Here is a 26,892-nt window from a genome sequence, read left to right as displayed (position 1 = left end):
ACTGCAATTTTTTTTTTTTTTTTTTTTGGGGGGGGGGAAACAGTTGTGTTTATTTTAAGTAATATTTTTCTCAGAACACAATAGCAAAAAAATAGAAACACCTTTTTAAGTATTGTTTTTCTTGAAAAGCAAGCTAAAGATGAAATTATGTTTGATGTTAAAAAAAAATATTCATTTTATCTTTTGGGGGGTGATTACATGCTAACATTTTTCCAATTCTACTACCGGTATATTTTTGAACAGTTTTTCTAGTACAACAGCGAATATTATACTTAACACTTTTTCACTTATTTTTTAACATGTTTCTAGTGTCAAATATAAATAAATACAATTCTGGGGGGGATACTGTAGATTGCACAATTGTTTCCGCAATTAAAATATTTGTTATATATTCTATATATACAAGTTTTTAAAGTTATATCTAAAAATATATTTTCATGTTTTTCTTTTTGTAGAAGATATGTCTTGAAATAAAAGTAAAATGATAAATAATAACATTTAAAACATTATTTAATTTTATTCTTTATTCCAGTACTTTACGGGTAATAAAATTCTAAAAAACAATGTCTATGTTTGTTTAGTGGAAAGTATTTCTTAAAATTAGCAAAATTGTCATCAATTTACCACATTTAAATAAAAAACACATTTAAAATATTATTTAAATACATCTGTGTTCCAGGACTTTACACGGGGTTCATACAGTTTAAGCAAAGTTTAATTCAAGACTTTAAAGACGTTTTAATGCCTTTTGAAATCAAATTTAAAACCAAGTCAAAAACAATAACTAAAAAACACGATTGAAAATAACAAAACAAAAATACAAAAATATTTCTTGCACATAATTAATCGTGCCTCTTTCATATTACCTGGAACAGCTTTCAGCCATAGTCCAAAGTTGCTATGTGTATTATGTGAAGACCTAAGACATGCGTCTGCTCTAAAAGGCCTGACTGAAACCACATCACCGTTTTCATAGTGCCGTTATTGTGGTCACGCCATGTTGCTATGAAAGTAAATCCATGAATTATTAAAAAAAAATACAAGTTATAAATATAAATGAAAATATAAAAGAAATATAAATGTTATTAATGTGTTCACATTTCTAAGACTTTCAAAAACTGGATTTAAGACATTTCAATTCCTATTAAGGCGTTATTTTTAGAATAATGAATTTAATGCCTTTCAACACTTTTCAAGGATCCCGGGAACACTACAGGTAATGAAATTCCTGGAATATAAAATTAAGAAAATTTACAAATTTAGGTGTCATATTTGACCCCAATCTGTCCTCTCAAACACAAGTTAAGAATATTACTAGAACAGCTTTTTTCAAACCGCTACCTAGAAAAACGGCCTGGAGAGAAATGGGCAGTACCAGGCTGTACATGCCCAAGACACACCACAGGAAGTGGTGCCCCTACGAACCAGGTGGTTAAGGGATCTGTGAACTGTGAAAATTTGCAAAAAGGATTTGCCAGTGGAATAAGATATTTCTTTTGGGCATAGATTTACTAGCAGCTCAACATGACAGTGATCTTTGGGTACACGAGGACAATGAACCTCATGCACACTGTTCAATAAAAACAACGCGGCTTCACCGCCGGGGTGTTCACCTATGTCAGTGCTTCTCAAATAGTGGGGCGCACTTCCCCTGTGGGGCTCTGTTAAAGGTTCGCGTGTGCCCTCGGGGATTTTTTTCTTTTGTTTGAGAATAACTGACCCCAACTGCGCCCCAACTGTGTTAGGGAGCAGTAGCGCTCCCATTGGCAGAGTGCACTTGTGGGGAAGAAGTTTTGTTTACACTCTGCACAGAGTGTGAAGTGTAGCAGACCCCCATGATACATTAAGAAAAAAATATTGAACGGAGATGAGAAGACAAGTGGACAGAAACTGAGATTAAGAAGACAAACAAAAGTCTTCAACAAAAAACCCAAGACGAGGAAATGTGATGAACCGACAGAGAAAAGTTCGGTATGCTTACTATGACTAAAAATGTTGGCAATGGATAGCATCTACCCACATAAATTAAGCCGTCACTTAAAAACATTACAACCCAATCACGGTGATAACCCGATTGAGGTTTACCATTTTTTTCAACGTGCCGAACAAATGCGTAGATTTGGCACGGACAGAATTGACCTGTCCTCACCAATATCAAGCATTCCTTGTTTTTCCCCACCAATTTTATGTGATAACATCGATCGATCAAAACATTGCAGACAGGATTAAACCATGTTCCCTCCTCTAGTTCTGACGCAAAGGACAAATATATTGGCTGCATCGTTCCCGTATTTTACGTGAGGCTTGAGCTTTTTTGTGATCTTGTCCCTACGAATTCCAAACCTGCGTCTGTGCTCAATATCGCTGACCAAACAAGTGAATGTTGTCGACATCATGAAAATAGAGCAGGAGCTGAGAGTTGCCGTCTCCTGCCTCAAATCCCGCTGCGAAAATCTGTGAATATTTTGCAAAATGCGCTCATTTCATCCATTAATATATTATTTTTGATTAAAAACCATCTGCACTAATATTAAATATATTTGTTTTACAGGTTAACATGTTTTATCCAATGCTCTAGAGTTAACGTTGGTGATCAGCTTGAATGATTATTGATTTTATCTTATTTCATTATTCAGTACTACAGACGCTGCCCGACTTACGAACGAGGTTCTGGACGATCTTTCGTAAGTTCAATTTGTTCATAAGTTCCTTGAGTGCTATATTTTGTATGTTTAAGGTTTATATAAGTATGTTTAAGGCCTGTATAAGTAACCTGTATTTTTTTGTACTAAAAAATAAACATTTAATAAAATAATGTGCTCTATAAAGATAAATAAAGTTAAGTTTAACCTAGTTTTGGGAGATGCGCTTCAAGAGATCCTCCTCCGTGGTAAAAAGTGTCCGAAAAGAAGCGTTCTGAACATTTTCTCAACCGCATCGAGTTCCTGAGTATTTCTTCATGAACGAAGAGCAATCCATTACCCACACAAAACAACACGCTACAATGGTGGCAGTGGTGGGATTACAAACAGGTTAAGGAGAGATGTTTACACACGAACTAGGAAGAGGAAGCAGATTTTTTTACTTCTGGGTGGATGCTGGGTGACCTCCGGAAAGAAGCGCTAGAGTAATGTCCTGTACTCGGAAAAAGGTGCACACAATATAAAATCTAACTTTCAGAAATGTCCGGACATTTTTCGACATCCCGAAAAATATGTTCGTATCTACCGTTTTACGTATGTTGAATAGTTGTAAGTAGGTAAGCGTCTGTATTTGGTTTGACATGGTCAATCCAAAAATTTTCATAGATTATGGATTTGTATTTTATTTTTGAATATAAGAAGGAATTTTTTTCTGTTACATGTTATTAAGGTTTTCTTTGATGCAAGGTGGTTCTTTTTCAAATCTCTTACAAGCTAATGAGGAGAGTATCATGCAGAGGTGTACTTCTTCCTAGGGGGGGGGCATGACAGAAAATAACTGAGAAGCACTGACCTATATAGAGGGGTGAGTTTCCGGGTGCTGCAAAGTCGTCAATGTAGGAGATCCCGAATGGTTGCATGGGCACCGAGCCGACTCCGAAAAGCAGCTGGGCGGCGGCCATGAGAATCCAAAGGGTGTGCGTGTCGGCTAATCGTCTGCTCTCATCCAGTCCGCAAAAGTCAGCAGAGCTGGAATTCCTCTGCAGGTCGCAGATGTCCTGGCGGTCTGGAAAATAAACATGCAATAAAATCTTTGTTTTGATACTCTCAGCTAGGTGCGGGCAAACTACAGTCAAAATATAATGAAAATATAAACAGTGGAAAATACACTAATTTAAATTGAAAACAAAGTTGTTTATTTGGTGCCAGTTTTGTCCTAATTGTCCTTTTGTGTGTATACGACAAAAATATCAACCTAAATATAAATTTAGCGCTCAAAACAGCGACCTAATATACAGTATTATTTTGCTTTCATTCTGAAAGAAAACAAACACGATAGAAATACTAGAAAAATATTACTACAGTAATACTACAAAAATACAACAGCTATACTACAAAATACCGCTACATAAATAATGCAAACATACAATTACAATAATACTACAAACTACTACAACATTAGTACAAAACAATATATCAAATTTAGTTCTTAAAATAAAGAACTTATATATTATTTTGATTTCATTCTCAAAGAAAAATAACACTACAAAAATTGTATTAAAAACACTACTTGTAAATCCATAATATAGAAATACTTCTACAGAAATACTACTACAGAAGTGCTATAATTAAATATACTACTAAGAAAATACTACAAAAATACTAAGAAAAAATAAATACTACTACAGAAATACTACCCAAAATACAACTACATTAATCCTACAAAAACACAAAAAATTATTATTATGGAAATTCTACAAAAATACTAAAAAAACTAATTATAAAATTTACTGCTTAAAACAGGAACCTTATAAATTATTTTGCTTTCATTCCGAAAAGAAATACTTCAGAGATACTACTGTATTAATACGACAATACAAAAATATGAAAACAGAAACGCTACTACAGAAATGCAATAAAAATAAAACTACAGTAATGCTCTAAAATACTACCAAAATATTACTATTGAAATACTACAACAATACAACTATACTATAGTAATCCTACAAAACTAAATATCAAATTAAGTGTTTAAAACAAAGACCTCATATATTATTTTACTTAAATTGTAACTCTTTCAAACCAAATTTGATAAAACCAATCTATTTAAAAAAACAAATGAAAAGAATATAAGATGTAGATGTTGAAAATGACAAAAAGTGGATAGGTATCCAGGATATTTTGTTTAACCCAAGGAGAAAAAAAGTTTGCCAATCTCTTCTCTAAACTTGATTAATTCTTAACAGAACTTTCATTGAGCCATGCTCATTTACTAGCATTTTTATTTAAGGTGCATTTGAGGTTCATGTAGAAATTTCATTTTGGAAAAAAGCCTCATTTTAATCTCCCGAAGCCTCTTGAAAAAGTCTACAGGCAACATGAATGAATGGTGATTCCCACACATTACACCCACACAGTGATTCATTTCCTTCAAATGAATGAAAAGTTGAACGGGGGTGAAGAACGAAGATATTCAGATACCGGGCGCCGTGTCCGTGCCGTGCAAGGCATAACAAACCCTCCAGCATGAAGAGGTTTATTGGATTACTGGAACGTACTGTTGATATTCAATTTAGTCGGAAGGAAATGAGTAAATGAGTTCTTCCCTGGATTTCCGTTTTAGCAGAGTCAGGTTGTCTTCTATGTTTATAAGTAAGTTTAGTTGAAGTTCATTTCACATGAATGTCTTTTTAATCTTTGTATTAAATGTTTAAAAAGATCTGTATAAAATGCATTGAAATTTTAAATTGTTTGTATGAATTACCTTCTGTTACAGTATTTTTCAACCTTTTTAGCAGTGCATCCGCAGTGTTTTTAAAGGCAAGTATCTCTAACCAGTCAAATGATGGAGATAAAAAAAATAGATATTCAATACAGTAAAACTATGTACTGGGACCCGAAACGTTTCTGATTTATTAAGCATAATATATATTGTGGCCACTTTTTAAATATGTCAAAACAACCATTATAGATAGAGTTAAGAAAAAAAAATATTGAAAAAAATATAACCGGAAAAAAATAAAATAAATAAAAGTTAAACAGACTTAATACAAATAAATTGGGAAGATAAAATAGCCAAAAAATATTATAAATAGATGTAATCCAGAAAAAAAGTAAAAAATACATATAACCAAATAAATAAAGACAAAGAAATTGGATTTTGACAATCAAAATAAATTGAGAAGATAGAAATAAGACAAATAAGTATCTACAAATGGTAGTGAAATAAAATTATATTCATTATCATTGTTAACTTTTTAATATGGGAAGGAGTTGGCTTTCAAGAGTATTAAAATGGATAAGTCTTATAGATAAAATTACTAGAAATACTTTGAAATGGATGCTACGTTCCTCGACATACTTGCAGAAGTACACAAAATCTTCTCCAACATTTTTTGGGTGGCACGCCCTGTGATTTTTCTAACTTGACCCAATAAAGGGTAAGAATCACTGCATAAAGTAAAGACACTTAATGTTTACTGAAACACTTTCAATTTTATAAGAGATTTGAAATAGTCTGAATCATTTGATTCATGACAAAAAACAACTGCGAAGCTTCATCTCGTGTTCGGGTTCTTACTGAGCAGCACCGAGTCGTATTCGTACGGCTGCGAGAGGAAGTGTGGCAGGGCGAGCATCATGGCGCTTGCGGACATCAATAATCCCCCGATGCCAATGATGCGAGGGCGGTGTACCCGATTTCCCAAGTAGCTCAGGAACACAATCAGCACACAGTTGCTCACCTGCGAGGGTAAAAATAAAAAACAAAAGTGTCTTGAAACTTCACCAAATGAACATATTCACCTTTCTTCATGTTTTAAATGTTACAACTTTCTGTTGAAAATAATTCAAATCATTTTGTTTGTCAAAATGTTGAGATAAAATAATATAGTACATATATTTTACTATACACTGGCCTCTCTACATACAAGCTTCTCTAGTTAAGAGAAATTTGAGATACGAGAGATGTCTATGGAGAAATAAGACATAAGAGAGAAAATACAAGTTATTAATTTCCAGACCATGCCACTAGAGGGCCAGGAGTCATTTCTTACATATTATCGGCAGTCTCTCGTCCTCCCTCACTCTTCCACCCCCATGCAACCTCAGACATCATGGTTTGCTCATAGCAAACTTTTATTTTGTCAACCCCTTAACAATCCTGTAAAATTCGCCTGAAATCCCAATCCAAGAGCTACCCTAAGTCAATTGAATGCTGTTCTTGAACCGTTTGGAGAATATGGCAGTTTTTGGTCTCTTCTGAAGTTTTGTCCCAAACTGAAACAATCACTGCAAGTGCTATGAGCATTGAGTAGTCTAAATTGAAACACACAGAAATAGAAGGTATTTATCCTCACCTGATTTTTTTTTTAATATGTAGTAAGATATTTGGATAGGGTGATCAGAAATGAGTATCTTACATATTTCCAGGTGTATAGCATACATTTGTATGTATTTTTGTTAATTATGACAAACACTAGGATTGTTTTATGTTTTATATTAAAGAATATTCTGCTGTTGTGTGCATCATTTTTTATCCGTCTAAAACTTCAGTATTTTTTAATATAGGAGGCAAATAAAAAGTGTTTTTAAAAAACAGATTCATAAATTAATTGAAAGAATAATCGACGATTCATCGATTATTAAAATAATCGTTAGTTGCAGCCCTACTTGAATCCCACAAGTTTAAGCTTTCCAGTGGTACACAGCATGACATCTTTCAGTGACTGGTGACATCGTGAAGACATGTCTTTGCTTTTCAAAATTCCGACGTTGTATCTTCTTTAGCTTATCAATTTATCTATCTATGTTCAATTACTATTAATATGTTTTTAATGATCAGAAAGATGTGTTTTATAGCTATTTAGGGTTAACTTGGATGATTTTGGGAGGCCGGAAATGGATATATTGGTCTTATGTTATGTGTTATGGAGATGTAAGAAATTCTAGGTGCAAAATCGATACCGGGAATTATTCATCTTGTACGTAGAGGGGCCACTGTACTATATTTCAGCAGCAAAGGGGCAGTGTGTGTGCAGTCTCGATTTGACATGGGGGGCCACTTAGGTTTACCTTTGAACTGTTTACTTTTACTACTACAATAAAGAACACAACAAAGACATTGATGGCACACCATTGCTTGTGTTGTAGTTTTTTTCTGTCACTCTTCCTCCTCTTACCTCATGTAGAGAGGACAGTGTTCCCGCAGAGTAGCTGCTCAAGCCGTAGCGTCTCTCCACCGTGCTGAGGGTGCTCTTGAAGTAGGAGCTGTACAGCAGCTGGGAGAACTGCAGCAGGCCGTGACATAGCACAAACACCTTGAACACACGCAGAAAGATCAAAAATCACATCAAGTGACGGACAAAACGGAGGCTAACACAAAAGGCTAAACCTGATTTAACCAAGGGTTAAAGCCGCTTTAAAGTCTTTAAAGATAGGTCATGAGTGCCTTGGAGAAGATGGCCACCGCATGCAGTTCAAGCCTGGAAAATCCAGAAGCTTGTGCATCCTCAAGGGAAATCTGTGTAACAATACTTTCAGCATCCAGGGGTCAGAGATTCCAACCATTCAGAGGAAGCGAATCCGATGCCTGGGGAAGAGCTACGACAGCACTCTGAAGGACAGGGGGAACCTCGAGGACACCGAAGACCAGCTTAAAGAAAGGCTGAGGAGATTTGACAGGATTTTGCTCCAGGCCAGGTTTAACGTATGGCGTTTTTAGCATGGCATCACACCAAGACTTGGGTGGCCATTTCTGTTCTCCGACTTCTTGATGACGAGTGTTCAAAGAATGGAGAGGGTCCGTAGTAGGTTTATTTGCAAATGGCTGGGCGTTCCTCCAGCCTTCAGCTCAGTCAACCTCTACAGTAGGTCATCAGTACTCCGGTTATCATGGTCCTCTGTTATAGAAAAATTCAAATGCACAAAAGGCAAGGGCAGCATGAACACTTTGAGTCTCTAGGGACGCAAAAGTAAAATCTGCCATCAACTGTGGTTGGAAGTGGAAACCCCTTGAGGCACTTCATGTTGTGCGCTATGGCCCACCTAGCAATTTGAAAATCTGGGGCAAGGAGCAAGAGGCATCCTGCAGTTAGTGTGACACCAGCCTCTGCACACTGAATCACAGTCTGACCAGCTGCCCAAAAGCTCTAGCAGATAGGCACAACCAGTGGTGACACGGCAAAGTCCTCACCGAGGTTGCCAAGTGCGTCAAACTACTGAGAAGCCGCACCAACGATCAGCCACCACAACCATTGAGGCTCACAAGCTTCCAACCAGAGAGCAGTAATGTCCCAAACGAAAAAAAAAAGCCCAACAAAATACCATCCATGCTTCACCGCGCATCAGATTGGGAGCTGCGGGTAGATCTCAAGAAGTAGCTGGTCCTTCTTCAGGAGGTAGTGGCAACCACCTTGACCTTCTTTCTAGGAACTCAAAGTCCATCATTTTAGCCGAACTCACGGTTCCCTGGGAAGACAGGCTAGCCGTATCTCATCAGGCAAAGAGGGCTATGTACCAGGACATTGAGGGTGAAGCGACCATCGCTGAGTAGCATGCCAGCCTCCTCTCAATCAAGGATGGCGCTCGGGCTTTCCTCGCCACATATATGTGGAGTTTCTGCAGAAGATCACAATTAATTAGAAACAAGTACAGAAGGCTATCAGGGAGATAGCCACAATAGCCGAAAACTGTTCCAGGTGGCTGAGGCTGTCAAGAGGTCGTAGCTGGACGCATTCTGCAGGTGATGGCTAACTAAGCTCTTCCTGCTCCATTCAAGAAAGGTGTACAAGTTAAGTGGCAAAACACCTGTGACTGGTAAGATACCTGCTGAGGATGCAGAACGGGTCCCTAGGAATACCACAACACTTCACCAGTTAAAACCATAACATCCACATCCGTAGTTGCTCCCGCAGTCTCTTGCAGCAAAGCATCTCCCGTAGTTATTTCATCTTACCTTTTGAAATTAGGGAGCCTGCACAGATTCATGTTATATATTGTACTTCAGCTTTTAGCTACCCAACAGTCAGTTAGCATACAAATGATGCATTCAGGTTCATACACTCCAAATCAACGGGGCCCCAGTGGTCAAAATGAAAGGACCGGCCATTCTCTGTACTGTAAACAAGTGGTCTTTTGTTGCCGATGTAAAAGATGTTGGTTGTTAATAGATGACAGAGGCTTGATTTTTCCATTTCAACGATGCGGTCAACTGGCATAATTAGGTTCAATTAAACATTGGTTATGTTTACAAAAAAAAAAAAAGTTCATACAACACATTTAAGTTCATTTTGATTTAATGATTATTGTCGGGAGACCATAAATTGTCAAACAAGATAATAACAGACTTTAACGTTCAGAAAAACCTGTAAGTTCCAATTGAAATGAGTTTAAATTGGGCTAAAAATGTGCTCAATGTTATATGAAAATGAGTTTGCTAAGCGTTTACAAAAATAAGCTGATTTAAAGATTGAATTGTCTGACAGTACCAAAACTGATATTGAAATGCCTTTGTAGGAATGCCTTTTATCGAAAAAAAAAATGTTTATTAGGTTCTAGAGTTTTAATCATCACAAAAACAAGTATGCATCACCTAGGCCGTGTGCCATGTGTTTTTGATGTAGACAAAGCATAAGGGATAACCATTTAACTTAATTATTTCTTTCTCCATCAATTTAAAAATAAAGTATTTGAAAACGTGCCAATTTATGAAATTGATTGTAGTGTAGAGAACATTTCTTTAAATTATATATAATTGTGTGGGTTTCCTCCAGGCACTCAGGTTTCCTCCCACATTCCCAAAACATGTTCGTCAGGTTGATTGGCCAGATCAAATTATTAATTTTAGCTGTGAATGAGCAAGTGAGTTGTGTGTCTCTATGTGCCCTGTGACTGGCTGGCAACCGGTTAAGGGTGTCCCCTGCCCACTGCCCGAAAATAGCTGGGATGGACTCCAGCACCCCTCCGTATCGCCAGTGAGAATAAGCGGAGTAGAAAAGGGATGGATGGTTACGTATCCCGAGGTTCTCTCAGTCTCTCTTGTCTGGATGAGAACGACTGCTGTGAAATCCACTGCCAAAAGGGATAAGAACCTGGCTTTCTCCTCAACCCCTTTGGGAAACGGTCAGCGCCACTTGCTGGCCAAATCGGCAACCACCAAATTAGATTCTAAACCGTAACTGTAATGTATTGTAAATATAAATATAAATGCATTTATATAGCGCTTTTCAATGAAGACCTCCCAAAGCGCTTTCCAAGGTGCTTCACACTTTCCCTTTTACACATACTTACTAACCAATAGCAGCATCAGCCATGCAAGGGAACTACCTGCTCATCGGGGGCATTAGGGATTTAGTGTCTTGCCCAAGCACACTTCGACACATAACACATAGAAGCCGGGAATCGAACTTGCGACCTCTTAATCCCAAGACGCCTGACCTCCTGAGCTACAGTAGTCAAGTGGCAAAGCACACTTATATCATACTTATGACACTTGAAGTGTTACGACGAGAGACAAAAGCTGCAAATCATCGTCTTTGTTTGTACTCGCTGGTCGTCTTTCAAACCTGCCGCGACGGGAAGAATGGAAGGAAGTTTTCTCTCCCCTTTCAAACGGAACGCGAGCTCAATGTGTTTTTGGATTTCCACTCGGAAGCCTCTGTTGTTAGTTTTGTTGTTTTAGTGCTTTTAACTTAACCTTTACGGTCTCAAAAGACGAAACAAAGGAAGAGCCCAAGAAGGTTCACAAAATGTACTCCGCTCATTGTGACAAGAATATGAAAGAGTTTGGCTAGATCAGGAAGAACACTCAAAACACGTGAGTAGCCTGCCAACTGGTTCTAAAAATGGCTAAATGATAACCTGGTAATAACATATAAGAAACATAGTAACAACATCGTAAGAACCTGATAAATTGTTTTAGGAAAACCTATTCATCTGGTAGCCTTTTGCGCTTATCAGAAGTTTTGGGCATCCATCCATCCATTATCTGCACCGCTTATCCTCAGCAGGGTCGTGGGGGTGCTGGAGCCCATCCCAGCTATCTTCGGGCAGTGGGCAGGGGACACCCTGAACTGGTTCCCAGCCAGTCACAGGGCACACAGGGACAGACAATTCGCTCGCTCATTCACACCTAGGGACAATTTGGAATGGCCAATTAACCTGACATGCATGTTTTTGGAATGTGGGAGGAAATCGGAGTGCCCGGAGGAAACCCATGCAAGCACGGGGAGAACATGCAAACTCCACAGAGGGGGTTAGATCTCACGACCTCAGAACTGTGCCGCACACGCGCTAACCACTGCGCCGCCGTGCTGCCCAGTTTTGGGAATGTTACTCTAAAAAAGTAATTAGTTATAGTAACGCACAACTTCTTCCAAAAAGTAACCGAGTTAGTAACGGAATTAGTCTATAGGAAAAGTAACTAGCTACCAGGAAAAGTAACTATTTCCATGACTTTAAAAATAAGTTGTATGTCAGAGAATTGGAAGGTTTCTAAACAAATATGAAACACAGCGGTGACGGGAAATCAGCCAATTTTAGAGGAGCTTTTGGGGGGCCAAAAAAGTGGCCAAAAAAAAAGTGATCCAACAATTTCCCCAACAGCATCAAGCTTCCATATTCAACCTTCATTTCACACTTTACACCAACCATATTGAATTGATGCACGAGATATTAAACAATAAAAATGTCAAAGTTAGCTAGAGATACAGTACGGTAAACGTAGCATGTTTACACACGAACTAGGAAGTAGAAGCCGGATTTCTTCTTCGGGGTGGATGCTGGGTGACCTCTCACAGCGCCACACCCTGGTAGCGGCGGTAAGGAGCACTACAGTACTGTCCTCTACTTGGGAAAAGGTGCACACAATACAAAATCTAACTTACAGCAATGTCCAGATATTTTTCGACATCCCGAAAAACATGTTCGTATATCGTTTTTCGTAAGTCGAATGGTCGTAAGTAGAGGAGCGTCTGTATATGATGATTATTTCCGAAGTTTGTTTTAAAAGCAGCCTATAATTTATATATGAATATCACTCTGTGTTTTTCAGCATCTTTGAATGACAAATGAGGATATGTTTCTAGTCGAGGGCCGTTTGGGGTTGAAAAAATATTCCCAGGGGGCCGGGCCAGGAGGAAAAAATGAATAACTGATTGGATTTTTTGTAACTGGCGATACATTACATGACATTAGTGGCACAAAAACAACATTTTATTTGGTCGTACATTTAAACCAATGTTCATGGGTATTGGGTCAGATGTGGCCCATGAGCCGTGGTTTGTCCTCTACGGTTTTAAATACATGATCAAGTCTTCCAAAATCCTTTTGAAATTAGCCTATAATTTAAATATGTAAATCCCTCACTGCCTTAATACAAGGCTGATGTTTTAGTGGTTGACTGAGCCCATTTTAACCCCGCTTCTATTAATTACAACCTTACAAAGGAACGAGTTCCATGAGCTCGATTGTTTTTCTTCGTAACAAACTTGGTATAAATCTTTCTGTGTTCGACTCATTAAATGCAGATCAGAATTAGTAAGCACAGGTGAAATCTTGAAAGTACTAAGAAGCTGGTCTACCTGATGTTGAATCTTTTACAACAAAGGTATCAAACTCATTTTAACTAGGGGGCAAATGGTAAAAAAAAAAAACATTCTAAATACATGCTGGACTAGAAAGAGAGACAGAGAGAGAAAGACAGGTAGAAAGAGAGTGAGCAAGATGGAGAACATAGGAGAGAGAGAGAAAATTAGAGATAAAGAGAAATAGAGAGAGAGAAAAAAGTGGGAGGAAGAGGAAAAAAAGAAAGTAAAAGAAAGAGGGAGACTGAAAGCGAAATAGGGAGTAAAGATAGAGTGAGACAAAAAACAAGGATAAAAAAGTGATAAGGGAAGAGAGAGAAAGATTGAGAGACAAAAAAACAAAGATAAAAAGAGAGAGAAAAACAGAGAAAGAGACAAAAAAGAAAAAAGTGAAAGAGAGAATAAGTAAAAAAAGAGAAAGAAAGATGGAAAGAAAAGAGAGAAAAAGCGAGAAGAGAGTAAGGCAGAGACAGAGAGGAAGACAAAAAAAGACGGAAAAGAAAGAGAGAAAGAGAGACAGAGAAGAGAGAGAAGAGAAAGAGAGACAGAGAAAGAATGAGAGAGAGAAAATGGAGAAAAGAGAGAAAGAGAGAGAGAGAAATATAGCCCCAGTTGTTCGGCCTGGCTTTTTGGCAACATCAAATGTAACTTGTTTTTCTCTTCCGCTTCTCTCAGCGTAATCTCGTGTCAGGCCGGATTCACTTTGCGGGTGGGCCTGATCTGGTCCACGGGGCCGCATGTTTGACATCCTTGCTCTAGAATATCCTTATCAATCTGTCATTCCCTTTTGTTGCCGACAATGAAAAAGACAGAAATAACATTGTTGCTGCAATCTTGCTTGGTGTGTGTGTGTGCACGTGTCCAAGAATGTGTCGATGGAATTGAGCAAATACAGAGTACTAAGGGAACATTGCGTTCAGGAGCCAAGAAAGCATGGATTTATTTTGAGTATCAAGTGTTTTTCGTAGGTGCAAAATGGGATAAAAAACAAGGTATTGACACAAAAGGGGCTTCCAGAGAACTACTCCCATTATCTAAACACGATAGGTCATGTAGTGCAACCACTCAGGTAAAAGCGCTCAATTTTCTAACTTTTCATCAAGTAACACCACAAAGAAAATCTCTCAAATAAAACAGAAGTTAGGCTAAAACTGTTAATTCCCCCTATTCGCTCGGAAAATGTTGGTCTACTAGTGATCCCAAGAGCCAAGAAGAGAACCGCAGGTTCGAGAGCGTTCTCCATTTGGGCCCCGGTGTTGTGGAATGCTCTTACCCCTGAGATTCGATCTGCAACCTCAGTGGAACTGTTTAAATCCAGGCTTAAAACACACTTCTATTCTATAGCTCATGAATGGCCTATATTTTCTGTTGATGATCTGTGTATTAATTGTTATTACAACATCCATTGCAGCCTGGTCATCCTGGAAGGGGGATTACCTCATGTGCCCCCTTTTCAAGATTTCTTCATTTTCCTCATGTTGAGGTTTTTGAGTTTTTCCTTGCCCTCGTGTAGGTTTTAGATCACGGGGTTGTGTAATAATAGTCTGTGGTTTACAATAATCTGTGGTCTGTGCAGCCCTTTGAGACTCCTTGTGATTAAGCGCTATACAAATAAACATGACTTGGCTTGACGGCAACAAAAGAAAAGTGCAAAAACATTTTGTGTGTTTATATATCCCCAACCGCAAAAATCAGCTCATTCAAAATCTTCATGGTATTAAGGAAGAAACATTTTTCATGCAAATTGTTGCAAATCTGTAAAAATATATATATATATATATAAAAGTAATTGCAGTGAATGACCTAATGCCAGGTGTCAAACATGCGGCCCGTGGGCCAGATCAAGCCCGCTAAGGAATTGAATCCGGCCCGCAAGAAAACACTCAGAGAAGCGCAAGAGAAAAACAAGCTGCAGGTTGAAATAAGTTAACTTGATGTTGCCAAAGCCAGGTGCCTCTCACAAAAACACTGTACTTGTATTTTTCTCTCTCTCTCTCTTCCCACCCCTTTTCTCCCACTCTGTGTCTCTCTTTTTTCCCTTCCTTTGTTGCTCTTTGTCTCTTTCTCCCTCTGTGTCCTTTAACTTCTTTTGCTCTAACTTCCTTTTTTCCTTTTCTCTCTTTTCTCTTTCTCTCTTCATAACCTTTGCACTTTCTTTTCTCTTTTCTTTCCTTCTGTCTTTCTATTTCTCTTTGGATTTCTTTCTTCCTCTCCCTTTCTTTTCCCCCTCTATTATGACTTTTTATCTTTTGTTTCTCACGCTCTGTCCCTCTCTCTCTTTTTCTTTCTTTGTCCATCCCTCTCTCCTTTTCCCTCCCTCTTTCTCTTATTTCTTTATCTCTTCTTCTTTCTCTTTAATCTACTAGTCAGGCCCCCGACAGAATGTCTGTTCTATCGTGTGGCCCCCGAGTTAAAATGAGTTTGACACCCCTGACCTAATGAAAGCTCAAGTGAGGGTTGTCTCCCATCTAGTGGCGACTGGTGATATTTCAATTAAAAACTAGGTGAAATATTTGCACCCATGAATTCAATTTTATTCTGAGAATAACTGGCAATAGTGGTTTGTCTTTACAAAGTTTTAAATATTTTTTTAAGAACTGTATCCGTTTTTCTTGCTTTTGTTTTTCTTAATTTCGATTTTTATAAAGACTCCAGAAGCTCATTTTATATATCCTGTTTGAATTTACATAACCATACGTTCTAACAGTTTTCCAACATAAAATTCTGTTACATCAAGAGCCATTGTTTGTTCGATTTGATATTATTTCTAACAAGGGTGGATGGCAAAGGCACAAGTAAGCAGCAGGACAAGGTCAAAGAGTTTGATCAAGTATTTGGTGGGCTCGGTGGCCTTGGGGGCAGGGCGCCTGCCCCGAGACTGGGAGGTTGCTGGTTCAAGCCTCGGCTGGGTCATACCTAAGATTACAACATTTGGTACTCATTGCCTCCCTGCTCAACATTAGGAGTTGGAATTGGGGAGTTTGGTCACCTATCGACTCCCAACACATCAGTTGGGTTGAGCGAGGGGGCTGGGAATCCCCTCCTCTATATCAATCTCCCAGAAAGAGTCAGAAAAAAACTCTAGCCACCTCCCACTAGGGAGGTATGGCTCCAGTATATATATCATATATATGTGTGTGTGTTGGGCTGAAGAGGGATAGGCGCCAACAGGCTGTCCTTGCCCAAGACACACCACAGCTAATGGTGCCCCTACCACACTAGCCGTTAAGAGATCCAAACCAAACCTGTCAAGAATGTAGCTTGAATTGCTAGTTTGGGTCACAATGTACACCATACTGTATATTTTATATATGTGTATATGCATAGAATGCTTATTTATGTTCTCCGGGAAACACTACTACACCGGGCGGCATTACCTCAGGTGGTAGAGCGCTCTCGTCTTGGGATCAAGAGATTGCAAGTTTGATTCCGGGCTCCTCCGTGTTATATGTCGAAGTGTCCTTGGGCAAGACACTGAATACCTAATGCCCCCAATAAGCAGGTAGGTGCCTTGCATGGCTGCATATCCGCTATTGGTGTGAGTGTGTGTGTGAATGGGTAAGTGGGAAGCACATCGTAAAGCACTTTGGCAGGTCTTCATTGACTTGTAAAGCGCTATATAAATGCAGACCATTTACCATACTATATCGGACTAAATCTGGTCTTGTCGAAAAAATATCTGGTTCCATCCTATTCTACACAGGATTTATATATATAATTTATTTATTTGAACTTTCACTTTTCAAAGACCAATGTCTTGATAAGATCCCAGTTCTCTTTATAACGTTTTTCAACCAGCTTTTGCTGGGTGGCTATTGTTAGAATATCTTAAATGTTTATCTTAAACATAATTTACTCGTCTTTCCTTTTTTTGGGGAGAATTTCTCCAAAATAGTTCAACGTCGTGAGGAGTAATTGCCATGTACTCAAAATGTGATAAAAGTAAGTTAGTACTTTATTTCGTTTTTATTTGTTTTATCAATTTCCAGTGATACAAAACGGACTTCGACTTGGTGTTATCTTAACGATAATAATTTGATAGTTTATAGTATTTTAAGAGTTAAGTGAATTATTTTATGGCGCTTTTTTCCAGAGCTCGAAGTTGACTTGACTCAATCGAAGAAAAAGTTGAAATTAGCATCTAGGAAAATCTCGCATGACACCTTACAGCAAATTAGGTAAACTATCAGACAAGGTAAAATAAAAAAGTACCGCAATATATCACTTTATATAAGTGGAGGGATAATAAATCAAGTACTTACCTTTATTTTGCGGAACATCATTGTACTCCTGCTGAGCTTCTCCCTCCCTATTGGAATGAAGTCAAATGAGTTTTGATAGTTCGTGTGCGGTGTGTTCCAAGTACGCATGCGCGGGGCCTTTAAGTTGTCCCTCCAGAGGGCCCTCATGTGACGTCATAGCGCATCGTGTATCAACATCGTCTATTCGGGTGACTACTTAACCGACTCGTGTAGCCGCTTCAATATATTTTCTATATGTGCAATCAAAGTTTTCCCGTTTGACATTCGGAAAAAAAAAATCTTAGAAAATGTCGTGTCGATCGGTAATTATTTAGAAATCAATGGCGGTTCTACACTAAATTAGAACCTGGGAAAGACCCCCTTCCTTTAAAGGTTTAATTATTCTACACCCTAAAATGACAGTATAACGTTTTTCTTATTAGTTGTGGTCAGGGTTGGGTAGGGTTACTTTAACTTGATTACTTTCAATTACTTTTGGATTACTCCAATACCAAATATGCTAACAAAAGACAAAAGAAACTAAATATGAATAAAATTATGACTCACAAAACGTGGTAAGCTTTCTCTCCTGGCTTTGATCTCTTTGATCACCGGCAAAACTAACATAAAATGTGACAGAAACTAAATGAAAATAAATCCAAACAGCTTGCCAACATCATTTTTGCCGTTTCATGTATTCCGTTACTCCCCAAGCCTGCACAAAATTTTGTAATTTTATTCATATTTAGTTTCTTTTGTCTTTTATTAGCATATTTGGTATTGAAGTAATCCAAAAGTAATCAAGTTAAAGTAACCCTACCCAACCCTGGTTGTGGTCACAATGACTCAGGCGGTAATACAGGTTTTACATTGTTGTTAAAATTTTGGCTGTTGTTTGGAATTTTTCTATATTTTTAACCTGTTTTTCAAGATTTTTTATATTTAAATCTTGTTTTTCTCCCAGAAAATAACAAACTTAAAACGCCAGCGAAAAAATATTTTTTTCCCTTGTACTGTACTTCCTTCCTCTTTGACGTTTTCCTATTCTTTATGAGTAAAATAATAAAATAAGTTAAATGAGCAGAATGGTGTACACTTTTTTGCAGTGAAACGCGAAAACAACTTAATCATACCAAGGTTTTTTGCTAGAACATTTTCCTGTAAAACTCATTAGCAGATAATTGGTATACTAAAAGGCAAAAAAAATGGTACCGGTATCTGCTGCCCCCTACTTATATGCATTAATGGTAGTTACACGACTAAACAATGGAATGATGCTATTCGCCAAATAAAAAATGGAGCAATTTCCTGTGACACATTAGACAAGGTTTTAAGGCACACTGGATTAGAAACACAGATGTAGACCATACTAAACCAAGTAATTAACTGACAAAAGCCTCCCCTGGATGGACAGTTTTTACATGTTATACCCCTTTAGAGAAATAATGGTAACAAATGAGTAAAAAAAGAAAAAAATCCCATTAGTTCATCAATGTTGTGATGATGCACGGATGATCTTTACTCGTCTGAAGCGGCAACATTTCGGGTGAAAGTGTTAAGGCGAGGATAACAATTCTCTGGTGTTACGAAAGAAGACTCGGGTCACATTTTTAGCGCGGTTAAAATTATGTTTTGTTCAACCCAGGCTCAATCTAAGTTAAGTCACAATTATTTGTAAAGCCCTTAATCACAAAATGTCTCAAAGGACTGCACAGGCCACAATGACACCTTCCCCTGATCTGAAACTTATGTGGACAACGTTTGCCGAATTAATAGTCAGCTTGATAAGTAATAGGATTTTGAAATGTGTTGAGGTTTAATTCATTTAAAAAAATATAAATATATCCTTTTCCTAGAAACATATGGGGCCAAATCACCTTCAAAAATACTTACTGATGCTACTAGTCATTTCTCAAAAGAAAATTTACCATTTCCTTAAGTGAAAAATACAACAGTTGGCACCAAAAGGACATTACCGGTTTAAAATAATTCACAGAAGCACCCAGCCACCTAAGCAGGATCGAAATAAGCACAGGAGCGTTTTAGAGTGACCTTAAACAACAATTATGGCAATCAATTGCCATAACAGTTAAAAATCATTCATGTCATTGTTTAATCAATCATTTAAATGTTCCCCCCCTCATATAGAAGAAAACATTTTTCTTATCAAAAAAATTCTTAATTTTGCTTATTTTTATAATTGTACTCGTCACGGGAATGTAAAGAATTGAACGTTATCTATATTTGTCGTTGAATTATGGTTATGGAAGTAGCATTTGGATAGAACAAATTAATTAGACTTTTACTAGGTAGGTACATTCTACCATGTATTAACACGTTTTTATCATGCACTTTTTTTCCACCAAGAACAAAAAAAAACACATTTAATTGAAGTTAATTGGACAATTAGGCTCTAAAATGGCTGATGTGTGTCTGCTAAAGACAAAAGATGTAATGAAAAATGAAGAAATGAACGTTTAATAGTGAATTAAAGGATCTTTTGACATGCAGTGACCAAAAAAACCGCCAACCCCGTTGAACCTGGGGGAAAAAAAGCAAGATGAACAATGATAGTAATGCCAACAAATTTGCGAAAATCAATGAATATTGTGATGTGTGTTTTCAGGTAGAAAAAACCCGACTAACCCGGAACATTAGAAAAAGTTCTGGTCAATATTTTTGAACAAGTAACTTTTTTAATAGTCCCTGGTAAAGAAATATGAATATTGGTGTCCCGACTGTTAAAACATCCGAAATGACCTCGTCCCACATTTCCCAAGTATGAGAAAAAAAAAACGACAGTGTGAAAGCAACCAACATGGATAAGACTGTGCTGACATTTCTGCCTGTCGTACCGCACTTAATGGATCATCATGGGTTTACAGTACGTACACATCTAAACGTTCAAGTGCCTTTAAAACACGGCACGTGGACATCACTGGATAAACTCAAGCCGGGAAAGTCCTCAAGTGGAAAAAATATCCTACAGAAAAAAATAATCATTGTACTGTAAAAAAAAAAAAAGATATACTTAAAAATAACATAACTGTACAATATGGAAACAAGTAGCCTGCCTCCTTTTGGACTTATAAGGCACAAGCAGGATCCATTTTATACGTAAGCCCCCAAAGCGGCGTGAAACTCCGTGAGACACTGAACCAGCTGCTGGAACTTGGGTCTCTCTTCAGGATCCAGTGCCCAGCAGCATGCCATTACAGCAAACCTACAACATAAAGGAAAGTCGTCAGCGGTGGAGGCTGGAGAATTTGGGAACATGCAAGGAAGACAACAAACAATTACCGGATGAACTCGCATATGAGTTGAATTTAAAACTTAAAAATGAAAACGGTTCGCACACTTTTCTCATGGCCAAATGCAAGCAATTTCCAAACAATTCCAAGGCCAATTTTTCAAATTTTCAAGTACCTTCATAGAAAGAAATCAAGCGGCGATTAAAATTTTTTTTTTGGGTTGACCTTGATGACTAAAATAAAGTTGTTATCATTCTGCCGGCACATACTTTCGGTGTTGGGTAATAATGGAGTTCAATACAGAAGACAAAAAAAGAAAAGTAGTGTATGTATAAACAGCAGAAAAATGAGTCGTTTTGAGTTATATTGCTCCGAATAAGAGTGAATGCAATCTTTCAATCTTGGAGACTTCTGATCTTTTGTTTTACTTATGTTAATTGATATTTTTTGCATGTTTTTCAGAAGATATGTGTCCAAATTGGGTAAAATAGAATTGGAAATATGTTTTTTTTTTGCGTTTTATCATTTGGAGCACTCAAGAGTTCATATTTTTTTTTATTTAGATTTAATTTTTTTTTTTTTTTTTTGCATTTTCAGGGATTTTGTGTCGTTGTTCGACTTTAAATCTGTTCAGTGTGTAAATATTTAAGTATGTTTTGTATTTAACTTTTTCTAGATCTTTGAATTTTTAATATATATGTTTTTCAAGAGATCCTCTGCCAAACATAAGAAATTACTCATTATCAAATACTTTGGTTCATAATGTTTTATTATTATGGATAACATATAATTAAAAATCAAAAAATCTGAGGAGCCGTTTAGGAGCACATTTTGTCGCGTGTCACCAGTAGCAAACCGTAAGCAGGGCGTAAAAAGGGGAGGGGGGGTGGCTTTAAGAAGAACAACAAACCAACAGGAAACCAGTGGGGCAATGTGAGCTGGCGGCCAAAGACTTTATGCCGAAAGTGTGCTGAATTTTGAAAATGTTATTTGTAAAATTGTTTTGGCTGGAAAAAAAGGAAGTTGTCCTAGACTGCTGAGTGAAAAGTGGTAAAAGCCAATGAAAAAAACACAACAACTCAAAGTAGCAAGAAAGTTTGGTGCAGATGAATAAAATGTCAGACTATCAAAACATGATACGTCGCTGGAAATTGAACCAAAGGCCTATTGTGCAAACAGGGGATCAAGAAATGAACAGTACAGAGACATAAAGGAGATCTTCAAGTGGTTTAAAGCTCAGACAAAATGGATATGGAGTGTCTTGGCTAAGTGTTCGTTTGTAAGTTCAGAAGATTGCAGAGGCCAAGAAATATAAAAAGGCTTTACTGCGTCCAAAGTTGGGTGTCCTTATTAGTTTTTTCAGTGTGCAATCAATAATTAGACAAAATTATTTCTTTTTTTAAGACGCATTGTAAAAGATGTTAATGCTTAAAATACATTAATTGGATAACCCATAATGCATTTACCGAAACCTTCCAACTACAAAATGATCACTGTTAGAACCCAATAAACGGCATGTTTCTACACTCACCAAAATCATATTTTCTTTTTTCAGATTGCTTAATTTGTACAAAAAACATATGCATAGTGTGCTCGATTCTATAAATGTTTTGTAATTAAAATTATCCAATAAAAGACTATTTGTTCAGCACTTTTCAGAGAGTGAAATGCAACTGATCTTGCTGTATAAAAACATGCACACTATGAAATCACGTTTTTATTCATCGCATTCTATCAGAAATAACTATAAAATCGGAAATATTTTCTTATTGTTGAAAATTGGTGAATTGTGAACCCAAAAAGGTAAATAAATCATTCATCAGTTCCTAAAAAGGTGATGATTAATGATAGGATGTTGCATTTTTACAACACAGCAGAAAGTGGCATTTCTGTGTTTATTTTTGTGGCCTGTACCATTTTGAAAGACTTGCCTCATTACCTTTTGTGTTTTTCTGGAATTTTTATCATGCTTCACCAATTCTTATTTTACTCAAAACACACGAAGAATAGTAGAGACAAAGCCAATACAAATAATAAAGCCCCTGAACCCAAATATATAAATAAAACCAAGAATGAACTGACATTTTACTGTTAACATGCTCTACTAACTAAAATCCGTAAGTGTGGCATTTTACTCGACAGGAAAAATCCAGACACAACGATCGAAACCTAGTCGTAACCTCAAATCAACAACATTAAATAAATAAATAAAAATAAATTATAAATAAGTATAAAAATATAAATAAATTAATATAATTTAATTAAATAAATATAAATAAATTATATTATAATTGTAAATTATAACTATAGCCTTATCCTCCTTGTTTTATAACCGTATCTTATCTGTTCCTTTATCTTCTTGGCTTTTTACCTCACTGTGAATGTGTGAACTGGAGTGTCATGCCCAATTTCGTTGTCACACTATGTTAACCCGTTTTGTAACAATGACAATAAAGGTATATTCTATTCTATTCTATTCTATTAACGATACATACAGTTCATCGGGACAGTTGATTGGCTGCGCTATCCTGTATCCATCTTTCAGGTATGCAGACATCTCGAAGGGGTCAATGTCGACGTACGGCGTCTGGCCAAGAGTCATCAGCTCCCACAGCGTCACTCCAAAAGCCCACTGCGCAAGGGAAATATAAAAATGATTCATTGCTGAAATGGTGTGCGGACGACTGTCGGGCCAACAATACATGGAAGTAATGCTACAATCATCATTTTACATGCAGGACAAATCATGTTTTGCTAAAGAGGCTGTTAACGAGGGGCTGAGGTCATGTGCTTTGACAAACTACTAGAGCAGGGGGAACCAGGTAGCCGCGAATTTCACCCGAGTACAATATAATCAACTCACCGGTCTTGGGTCATTGAGATTTTCTAGGAAATTTGATCTCAAACTAGCATGCAAAATCATTGACGTTATCAGTGTCTTTAAACAAGCTGGACAGAATTTAGAACTCTTTTACTCAAGCCCGCCACCCATAGCTTGTGTCATCATTACAGCCTTTTTCAAGCTCCTCCATGATGCGCATGCAAGTATGTGCATGTCTTAGTCATGCGCCAATAAACTTTGTTTTCCATCTTTCTTGGGGTTTGGGTTGGCTTTGACTGTACAAAGCAGGCCTTTGTTACTTTAATTATTTTCATGCTACACTTAAAATACAAAACAAAAACACACAGGGACAAGTGTAACACGCTACACCACTTTCCCTAGTCAACTCATTCCTTTTACACAATGTGTTCTGCATTGAACAGCTTTGATAAAAGATTGAAGCAGATAGGCGCAGTGGGGGAAAAAACATAGGGGCTCTTTTAACTCAGTTGGGCATTGTTAAGACATACTTGATACTGAAAATATTTAATGTTCAACTTTTTTAAAGACACCTCAAACAATGCACTGCACCAGTAAATACATGAGCACTTGTTGTCTTAAATAGTTATTTTATAAAGAGTTTATTATTTATATATGTAAATAACTTGGTACCCTTACACGAGGCAGAAGTTTTAGTGGTTGACTGAACCAAGTTTAACCCTACTTCTAATAAATAAAATCTGGTAATAGCATAACAAAAAAAATAGTAACAACATAGTAATAATATGTGTTATTTTAAAAACACATATCAAACAGGTAGCCCTTTGCTCTCATCAGTAGGTAAATAGCTCTCAGCTTTAAAAAGGTTTCATGCGACCTGCACGTTATTGATAAGTGGCAGACGACACTATTCTGCCTTCAACCAGGCGGGAGGAAGTGGAGAATTTAACAACTACGACGAACGGATACATGGAGTGTCATTATTTTACACATTCATGAAAGATAACCACTTTTTTATTTTGTAACTCACAGAACAGTCAACATCCCATGGCATACAACTACATTCCTAACATGTTGCTAGACATCACTGCTGTGGACAACAGTGGCGCTAATGTATCCTCTAATTAACAATGTTTAAATTTGGGGGAAATCAAAGTTTAGATTTATGTTATATTTGGGGGGGACAACACTCAGCTGTTAACATCCATGAGTACTTCCGCAAACATGAGCGCATTGCGGGTGACTTAACGTGTACTCTTCTACGATTCGCATATTTAGTTGGAAATGTGAATGATCTAACAAAAACATCAGATTTCCCACTTGCCTTTGTTGTTTTGGCAGGTCTGCCTAGGCATTCCAAATCATAGTCATAAGAATTTTTATTTCCATCCGTATTTAAAATATATCCCTCATTTCAACCTGGCCGCTCCACAATGTTGTGTGCACACTGCGCATCCAACCAGCGATGCCAAACACCTGTTAGCAAACTTCTTGCCAACAGCCTGCATCTAATTGCCATTTCGAAACCAAAAGAACCGACACGTGTGAGGACATGCTGGTGTGTGTGATTCACCACAACCAACCACAATTGGATGTGTGAGCCAAAGCAGCTTTTGTTATAAAAAGGTGTAAAAAAATGACTATCCGGTTACTATTACATCCTATTGGCCCTATGGAAGACGTCAATAGGGTCTGGGTGTAGCCCTGACGTAAAGGAGCAACATTTTCATTAAAAGAAATTGGGAGCAGAATGTTCCAAGCTCGGTATGATAAACAAGCGAGTGTATGGAGTATTTAAAGGCGTCATGCTGTGTTGTGTCTTGTTAAGCGTCCCGTCGTCTGGACTCTCCCCTCGAGCTCAGCTGTTAGCTAAATGGCACGTCTCGACGGAGGGCTTTTTTGGGCGCCGAGACCGTAAGAGGAATGTGTGGGATGAATAGGTGTTTGCTGTGAATTGCGGCATTTTGACAGGGGCTGCAAACGAATATTTAAATATTTAGTTTATCTGTAGATTTTGGAACTATTTTGGTTTTATTTCCAGAAATAAAACACAGAATATTAATTCAAAATGACAGTTGAAAGCTTTAATTCAAAAGATTTTACCTCAATAAGTAACTCATAAGTTAAAGCTCCTAAACAGCTTTAACCTCCTAAGACCTGGCGTCCACATGCGTAGACATAAATGCACAGCAAACAAGAAGGTTAAATCTGAACTTACAAGTAGGTTGAAAGCTTGGACGCAAAGGTTTTGGACACTTTGGAGCTTTAATTTTTAGTTAAAGCGAGCGTTACGTTTCTGTCTAAGGTTCTGAATCCAGTACGACCGCCAGAGGTGGTGCTTCAAGCACGGACTTCAACTTTTTGCGCATGCTCCGTTTGAGAAATGCATACAATAAATTATTCATTCCATCACAACTGTCTCATTAGGAATGTCTATAAATTCAATTCTTATCACAGGTGCGCCACATTCAGAATCTTCTCCCATGAACTCAGGGAGTCTGAGTGAGAGGATGCTCTGGCGGTCATCCAGGACTCGTAGAACCAAAGTTACTATTATAAATATCGCTCCATTTTGTCCCTAACGATGGCCGGAGGCATTGATTCAAGCAAAGAATGACTAATACCAGCGTGGTCACCACGAACCCCAAGAACAAACCCTAACTAAGAAGCCTCGGCTGGACCAAAGACGATGCAGAGCAGTGTGGGGGAGGCCACATCAAGGCTTTAGTGCTAGGCGACACTAGAGAGGCGGCAGCACAGAAGTCCTTGCATTTTAGATTTGTCAATATGCCAATATGTGGGCTGATATTTCAAAAATAGAGCCAAATATTGTGATCCCTGCAGTATTGCATAAGCAAAAAACTTTATTTTAATTCAAAACAAAGGTAATCTGTCCTCTATAATTATTTTAAGTGTGAAAAAAAGTTTAGAAAATACAGTGATATTTGCTGTCGATAAGCTGAAATTTGGAAAGTTTCCAATTTAAAATAATTAATCGGGTTCAAAATACCAAATAAATTGATATTCAATTAGTTGTCGGTTAATTGATTAGATTTCATACCTTTTATTTAGACCAGTGTTACTGGTTTTGTAGAAGTTCTAAAGCAGGCGTCTCAAACTCAATTTATTTGTGAGCTTCCCGAGTTTGGGCCCAGGTGAAGTGGTGACAATTGGGGTTTCCACAAGACAAAATATTCTACAATTCCCATTTCTTTTTTAAGAAAAAGAGAAAAGATCTAAAAAAAAAAAAAAAAAAAAAGTATTGATATTAAGAGTGTGAAGTAGAAAAAAATGGAATTACTCAGAAGTGGAAGTGCTCGCGTTCTCTCTTTCTCATTAACTTTCTTGGTCATG

General features: G+C 37.4%; 2 protein-coding genes across 4 annotated transcripts in view; both read right to left on the bottom strand.

Annotated features, from left to right (window-relative positions):
* The window catches only part of slco2a1 (solute carrier organic anion transporter family, member 2A1), a 35,960-nt gene extending 18,381 nt beyond the window's left edge, over window positions 1-17,579 (bottom strand). The window contains exons 1-4 of the mRNA XM_088349273.1: window positions 17,488-17,579; window positions 7,823-7,960; window positions 6,223-6,385; window positions 3,496-3,708 (exon numbers count right to left, since the gene is read on the bottom strand). Coding sequence (XP_088205399.1) covers window positions 3,496-3,708; window positions 6,223-6,385; window positions 7,823-7,960; window positions 17,488-17,508 — 535 coding nt within the window. The 5' untranslated portion in view covers window positions 17,509-17,579. The remainder of the gene's footprint in view (window positions 1-3,495; window positions 3,709-6,222; window positions 6,386-7,822; window positions 7,961-17,487) is intronic.
* Window positions 17,580-19,928: 2,349 nt separating this feature from the next.
* The window catches only part of ryk (receptor like tyrosine kinase), a 36,968-nt gene continuing 30,004 nt past the window's right edge, over window positions 19,929-26,892 (bottom strand). For all 3 annotated transcript variants that reach the window (XM_088348990.1, XM_088348992.1, XM_088348991.1), the window contains 2 exons: window positions 23,213-23,349; window positions 19,929-20,689 (listed from right to left, as the gene is read on the bottom strand). In XM_088348990.1, the coding sequence (XP_088205116.1) occupies window positions 20,578-20,689; window positions 23,213-23,349 (249 nt within the window). In that variant the 3' untranslated portion in view covers window positions 19,929-20,577. The remainder of the gene's footprint in view (window positions 20,690-23,212; window positions 23,350-26,892) is intronic.

This window comes from Urocampus carinirostris, chromosome 12, assembly GCF_059441175.1.
Source record: "Urocampus carinirostris isolate Australia breed hairy pipefish chromosome 12, RoL_Ucar_1.0, whole genome shotgun sequence".
In the NCBI taxonomy this organism is placed as follows: Eukaryota; Metazoa; Chordata; class Actinopteri; order Syngnathiformes; family Syngnathidae; genus Urocampus; species Urocampus carinirostris.
Note: the sequence above shows the minus strand (reverse complement) of the source record. Positions and strands in the feature narration are given on the sequence as shown.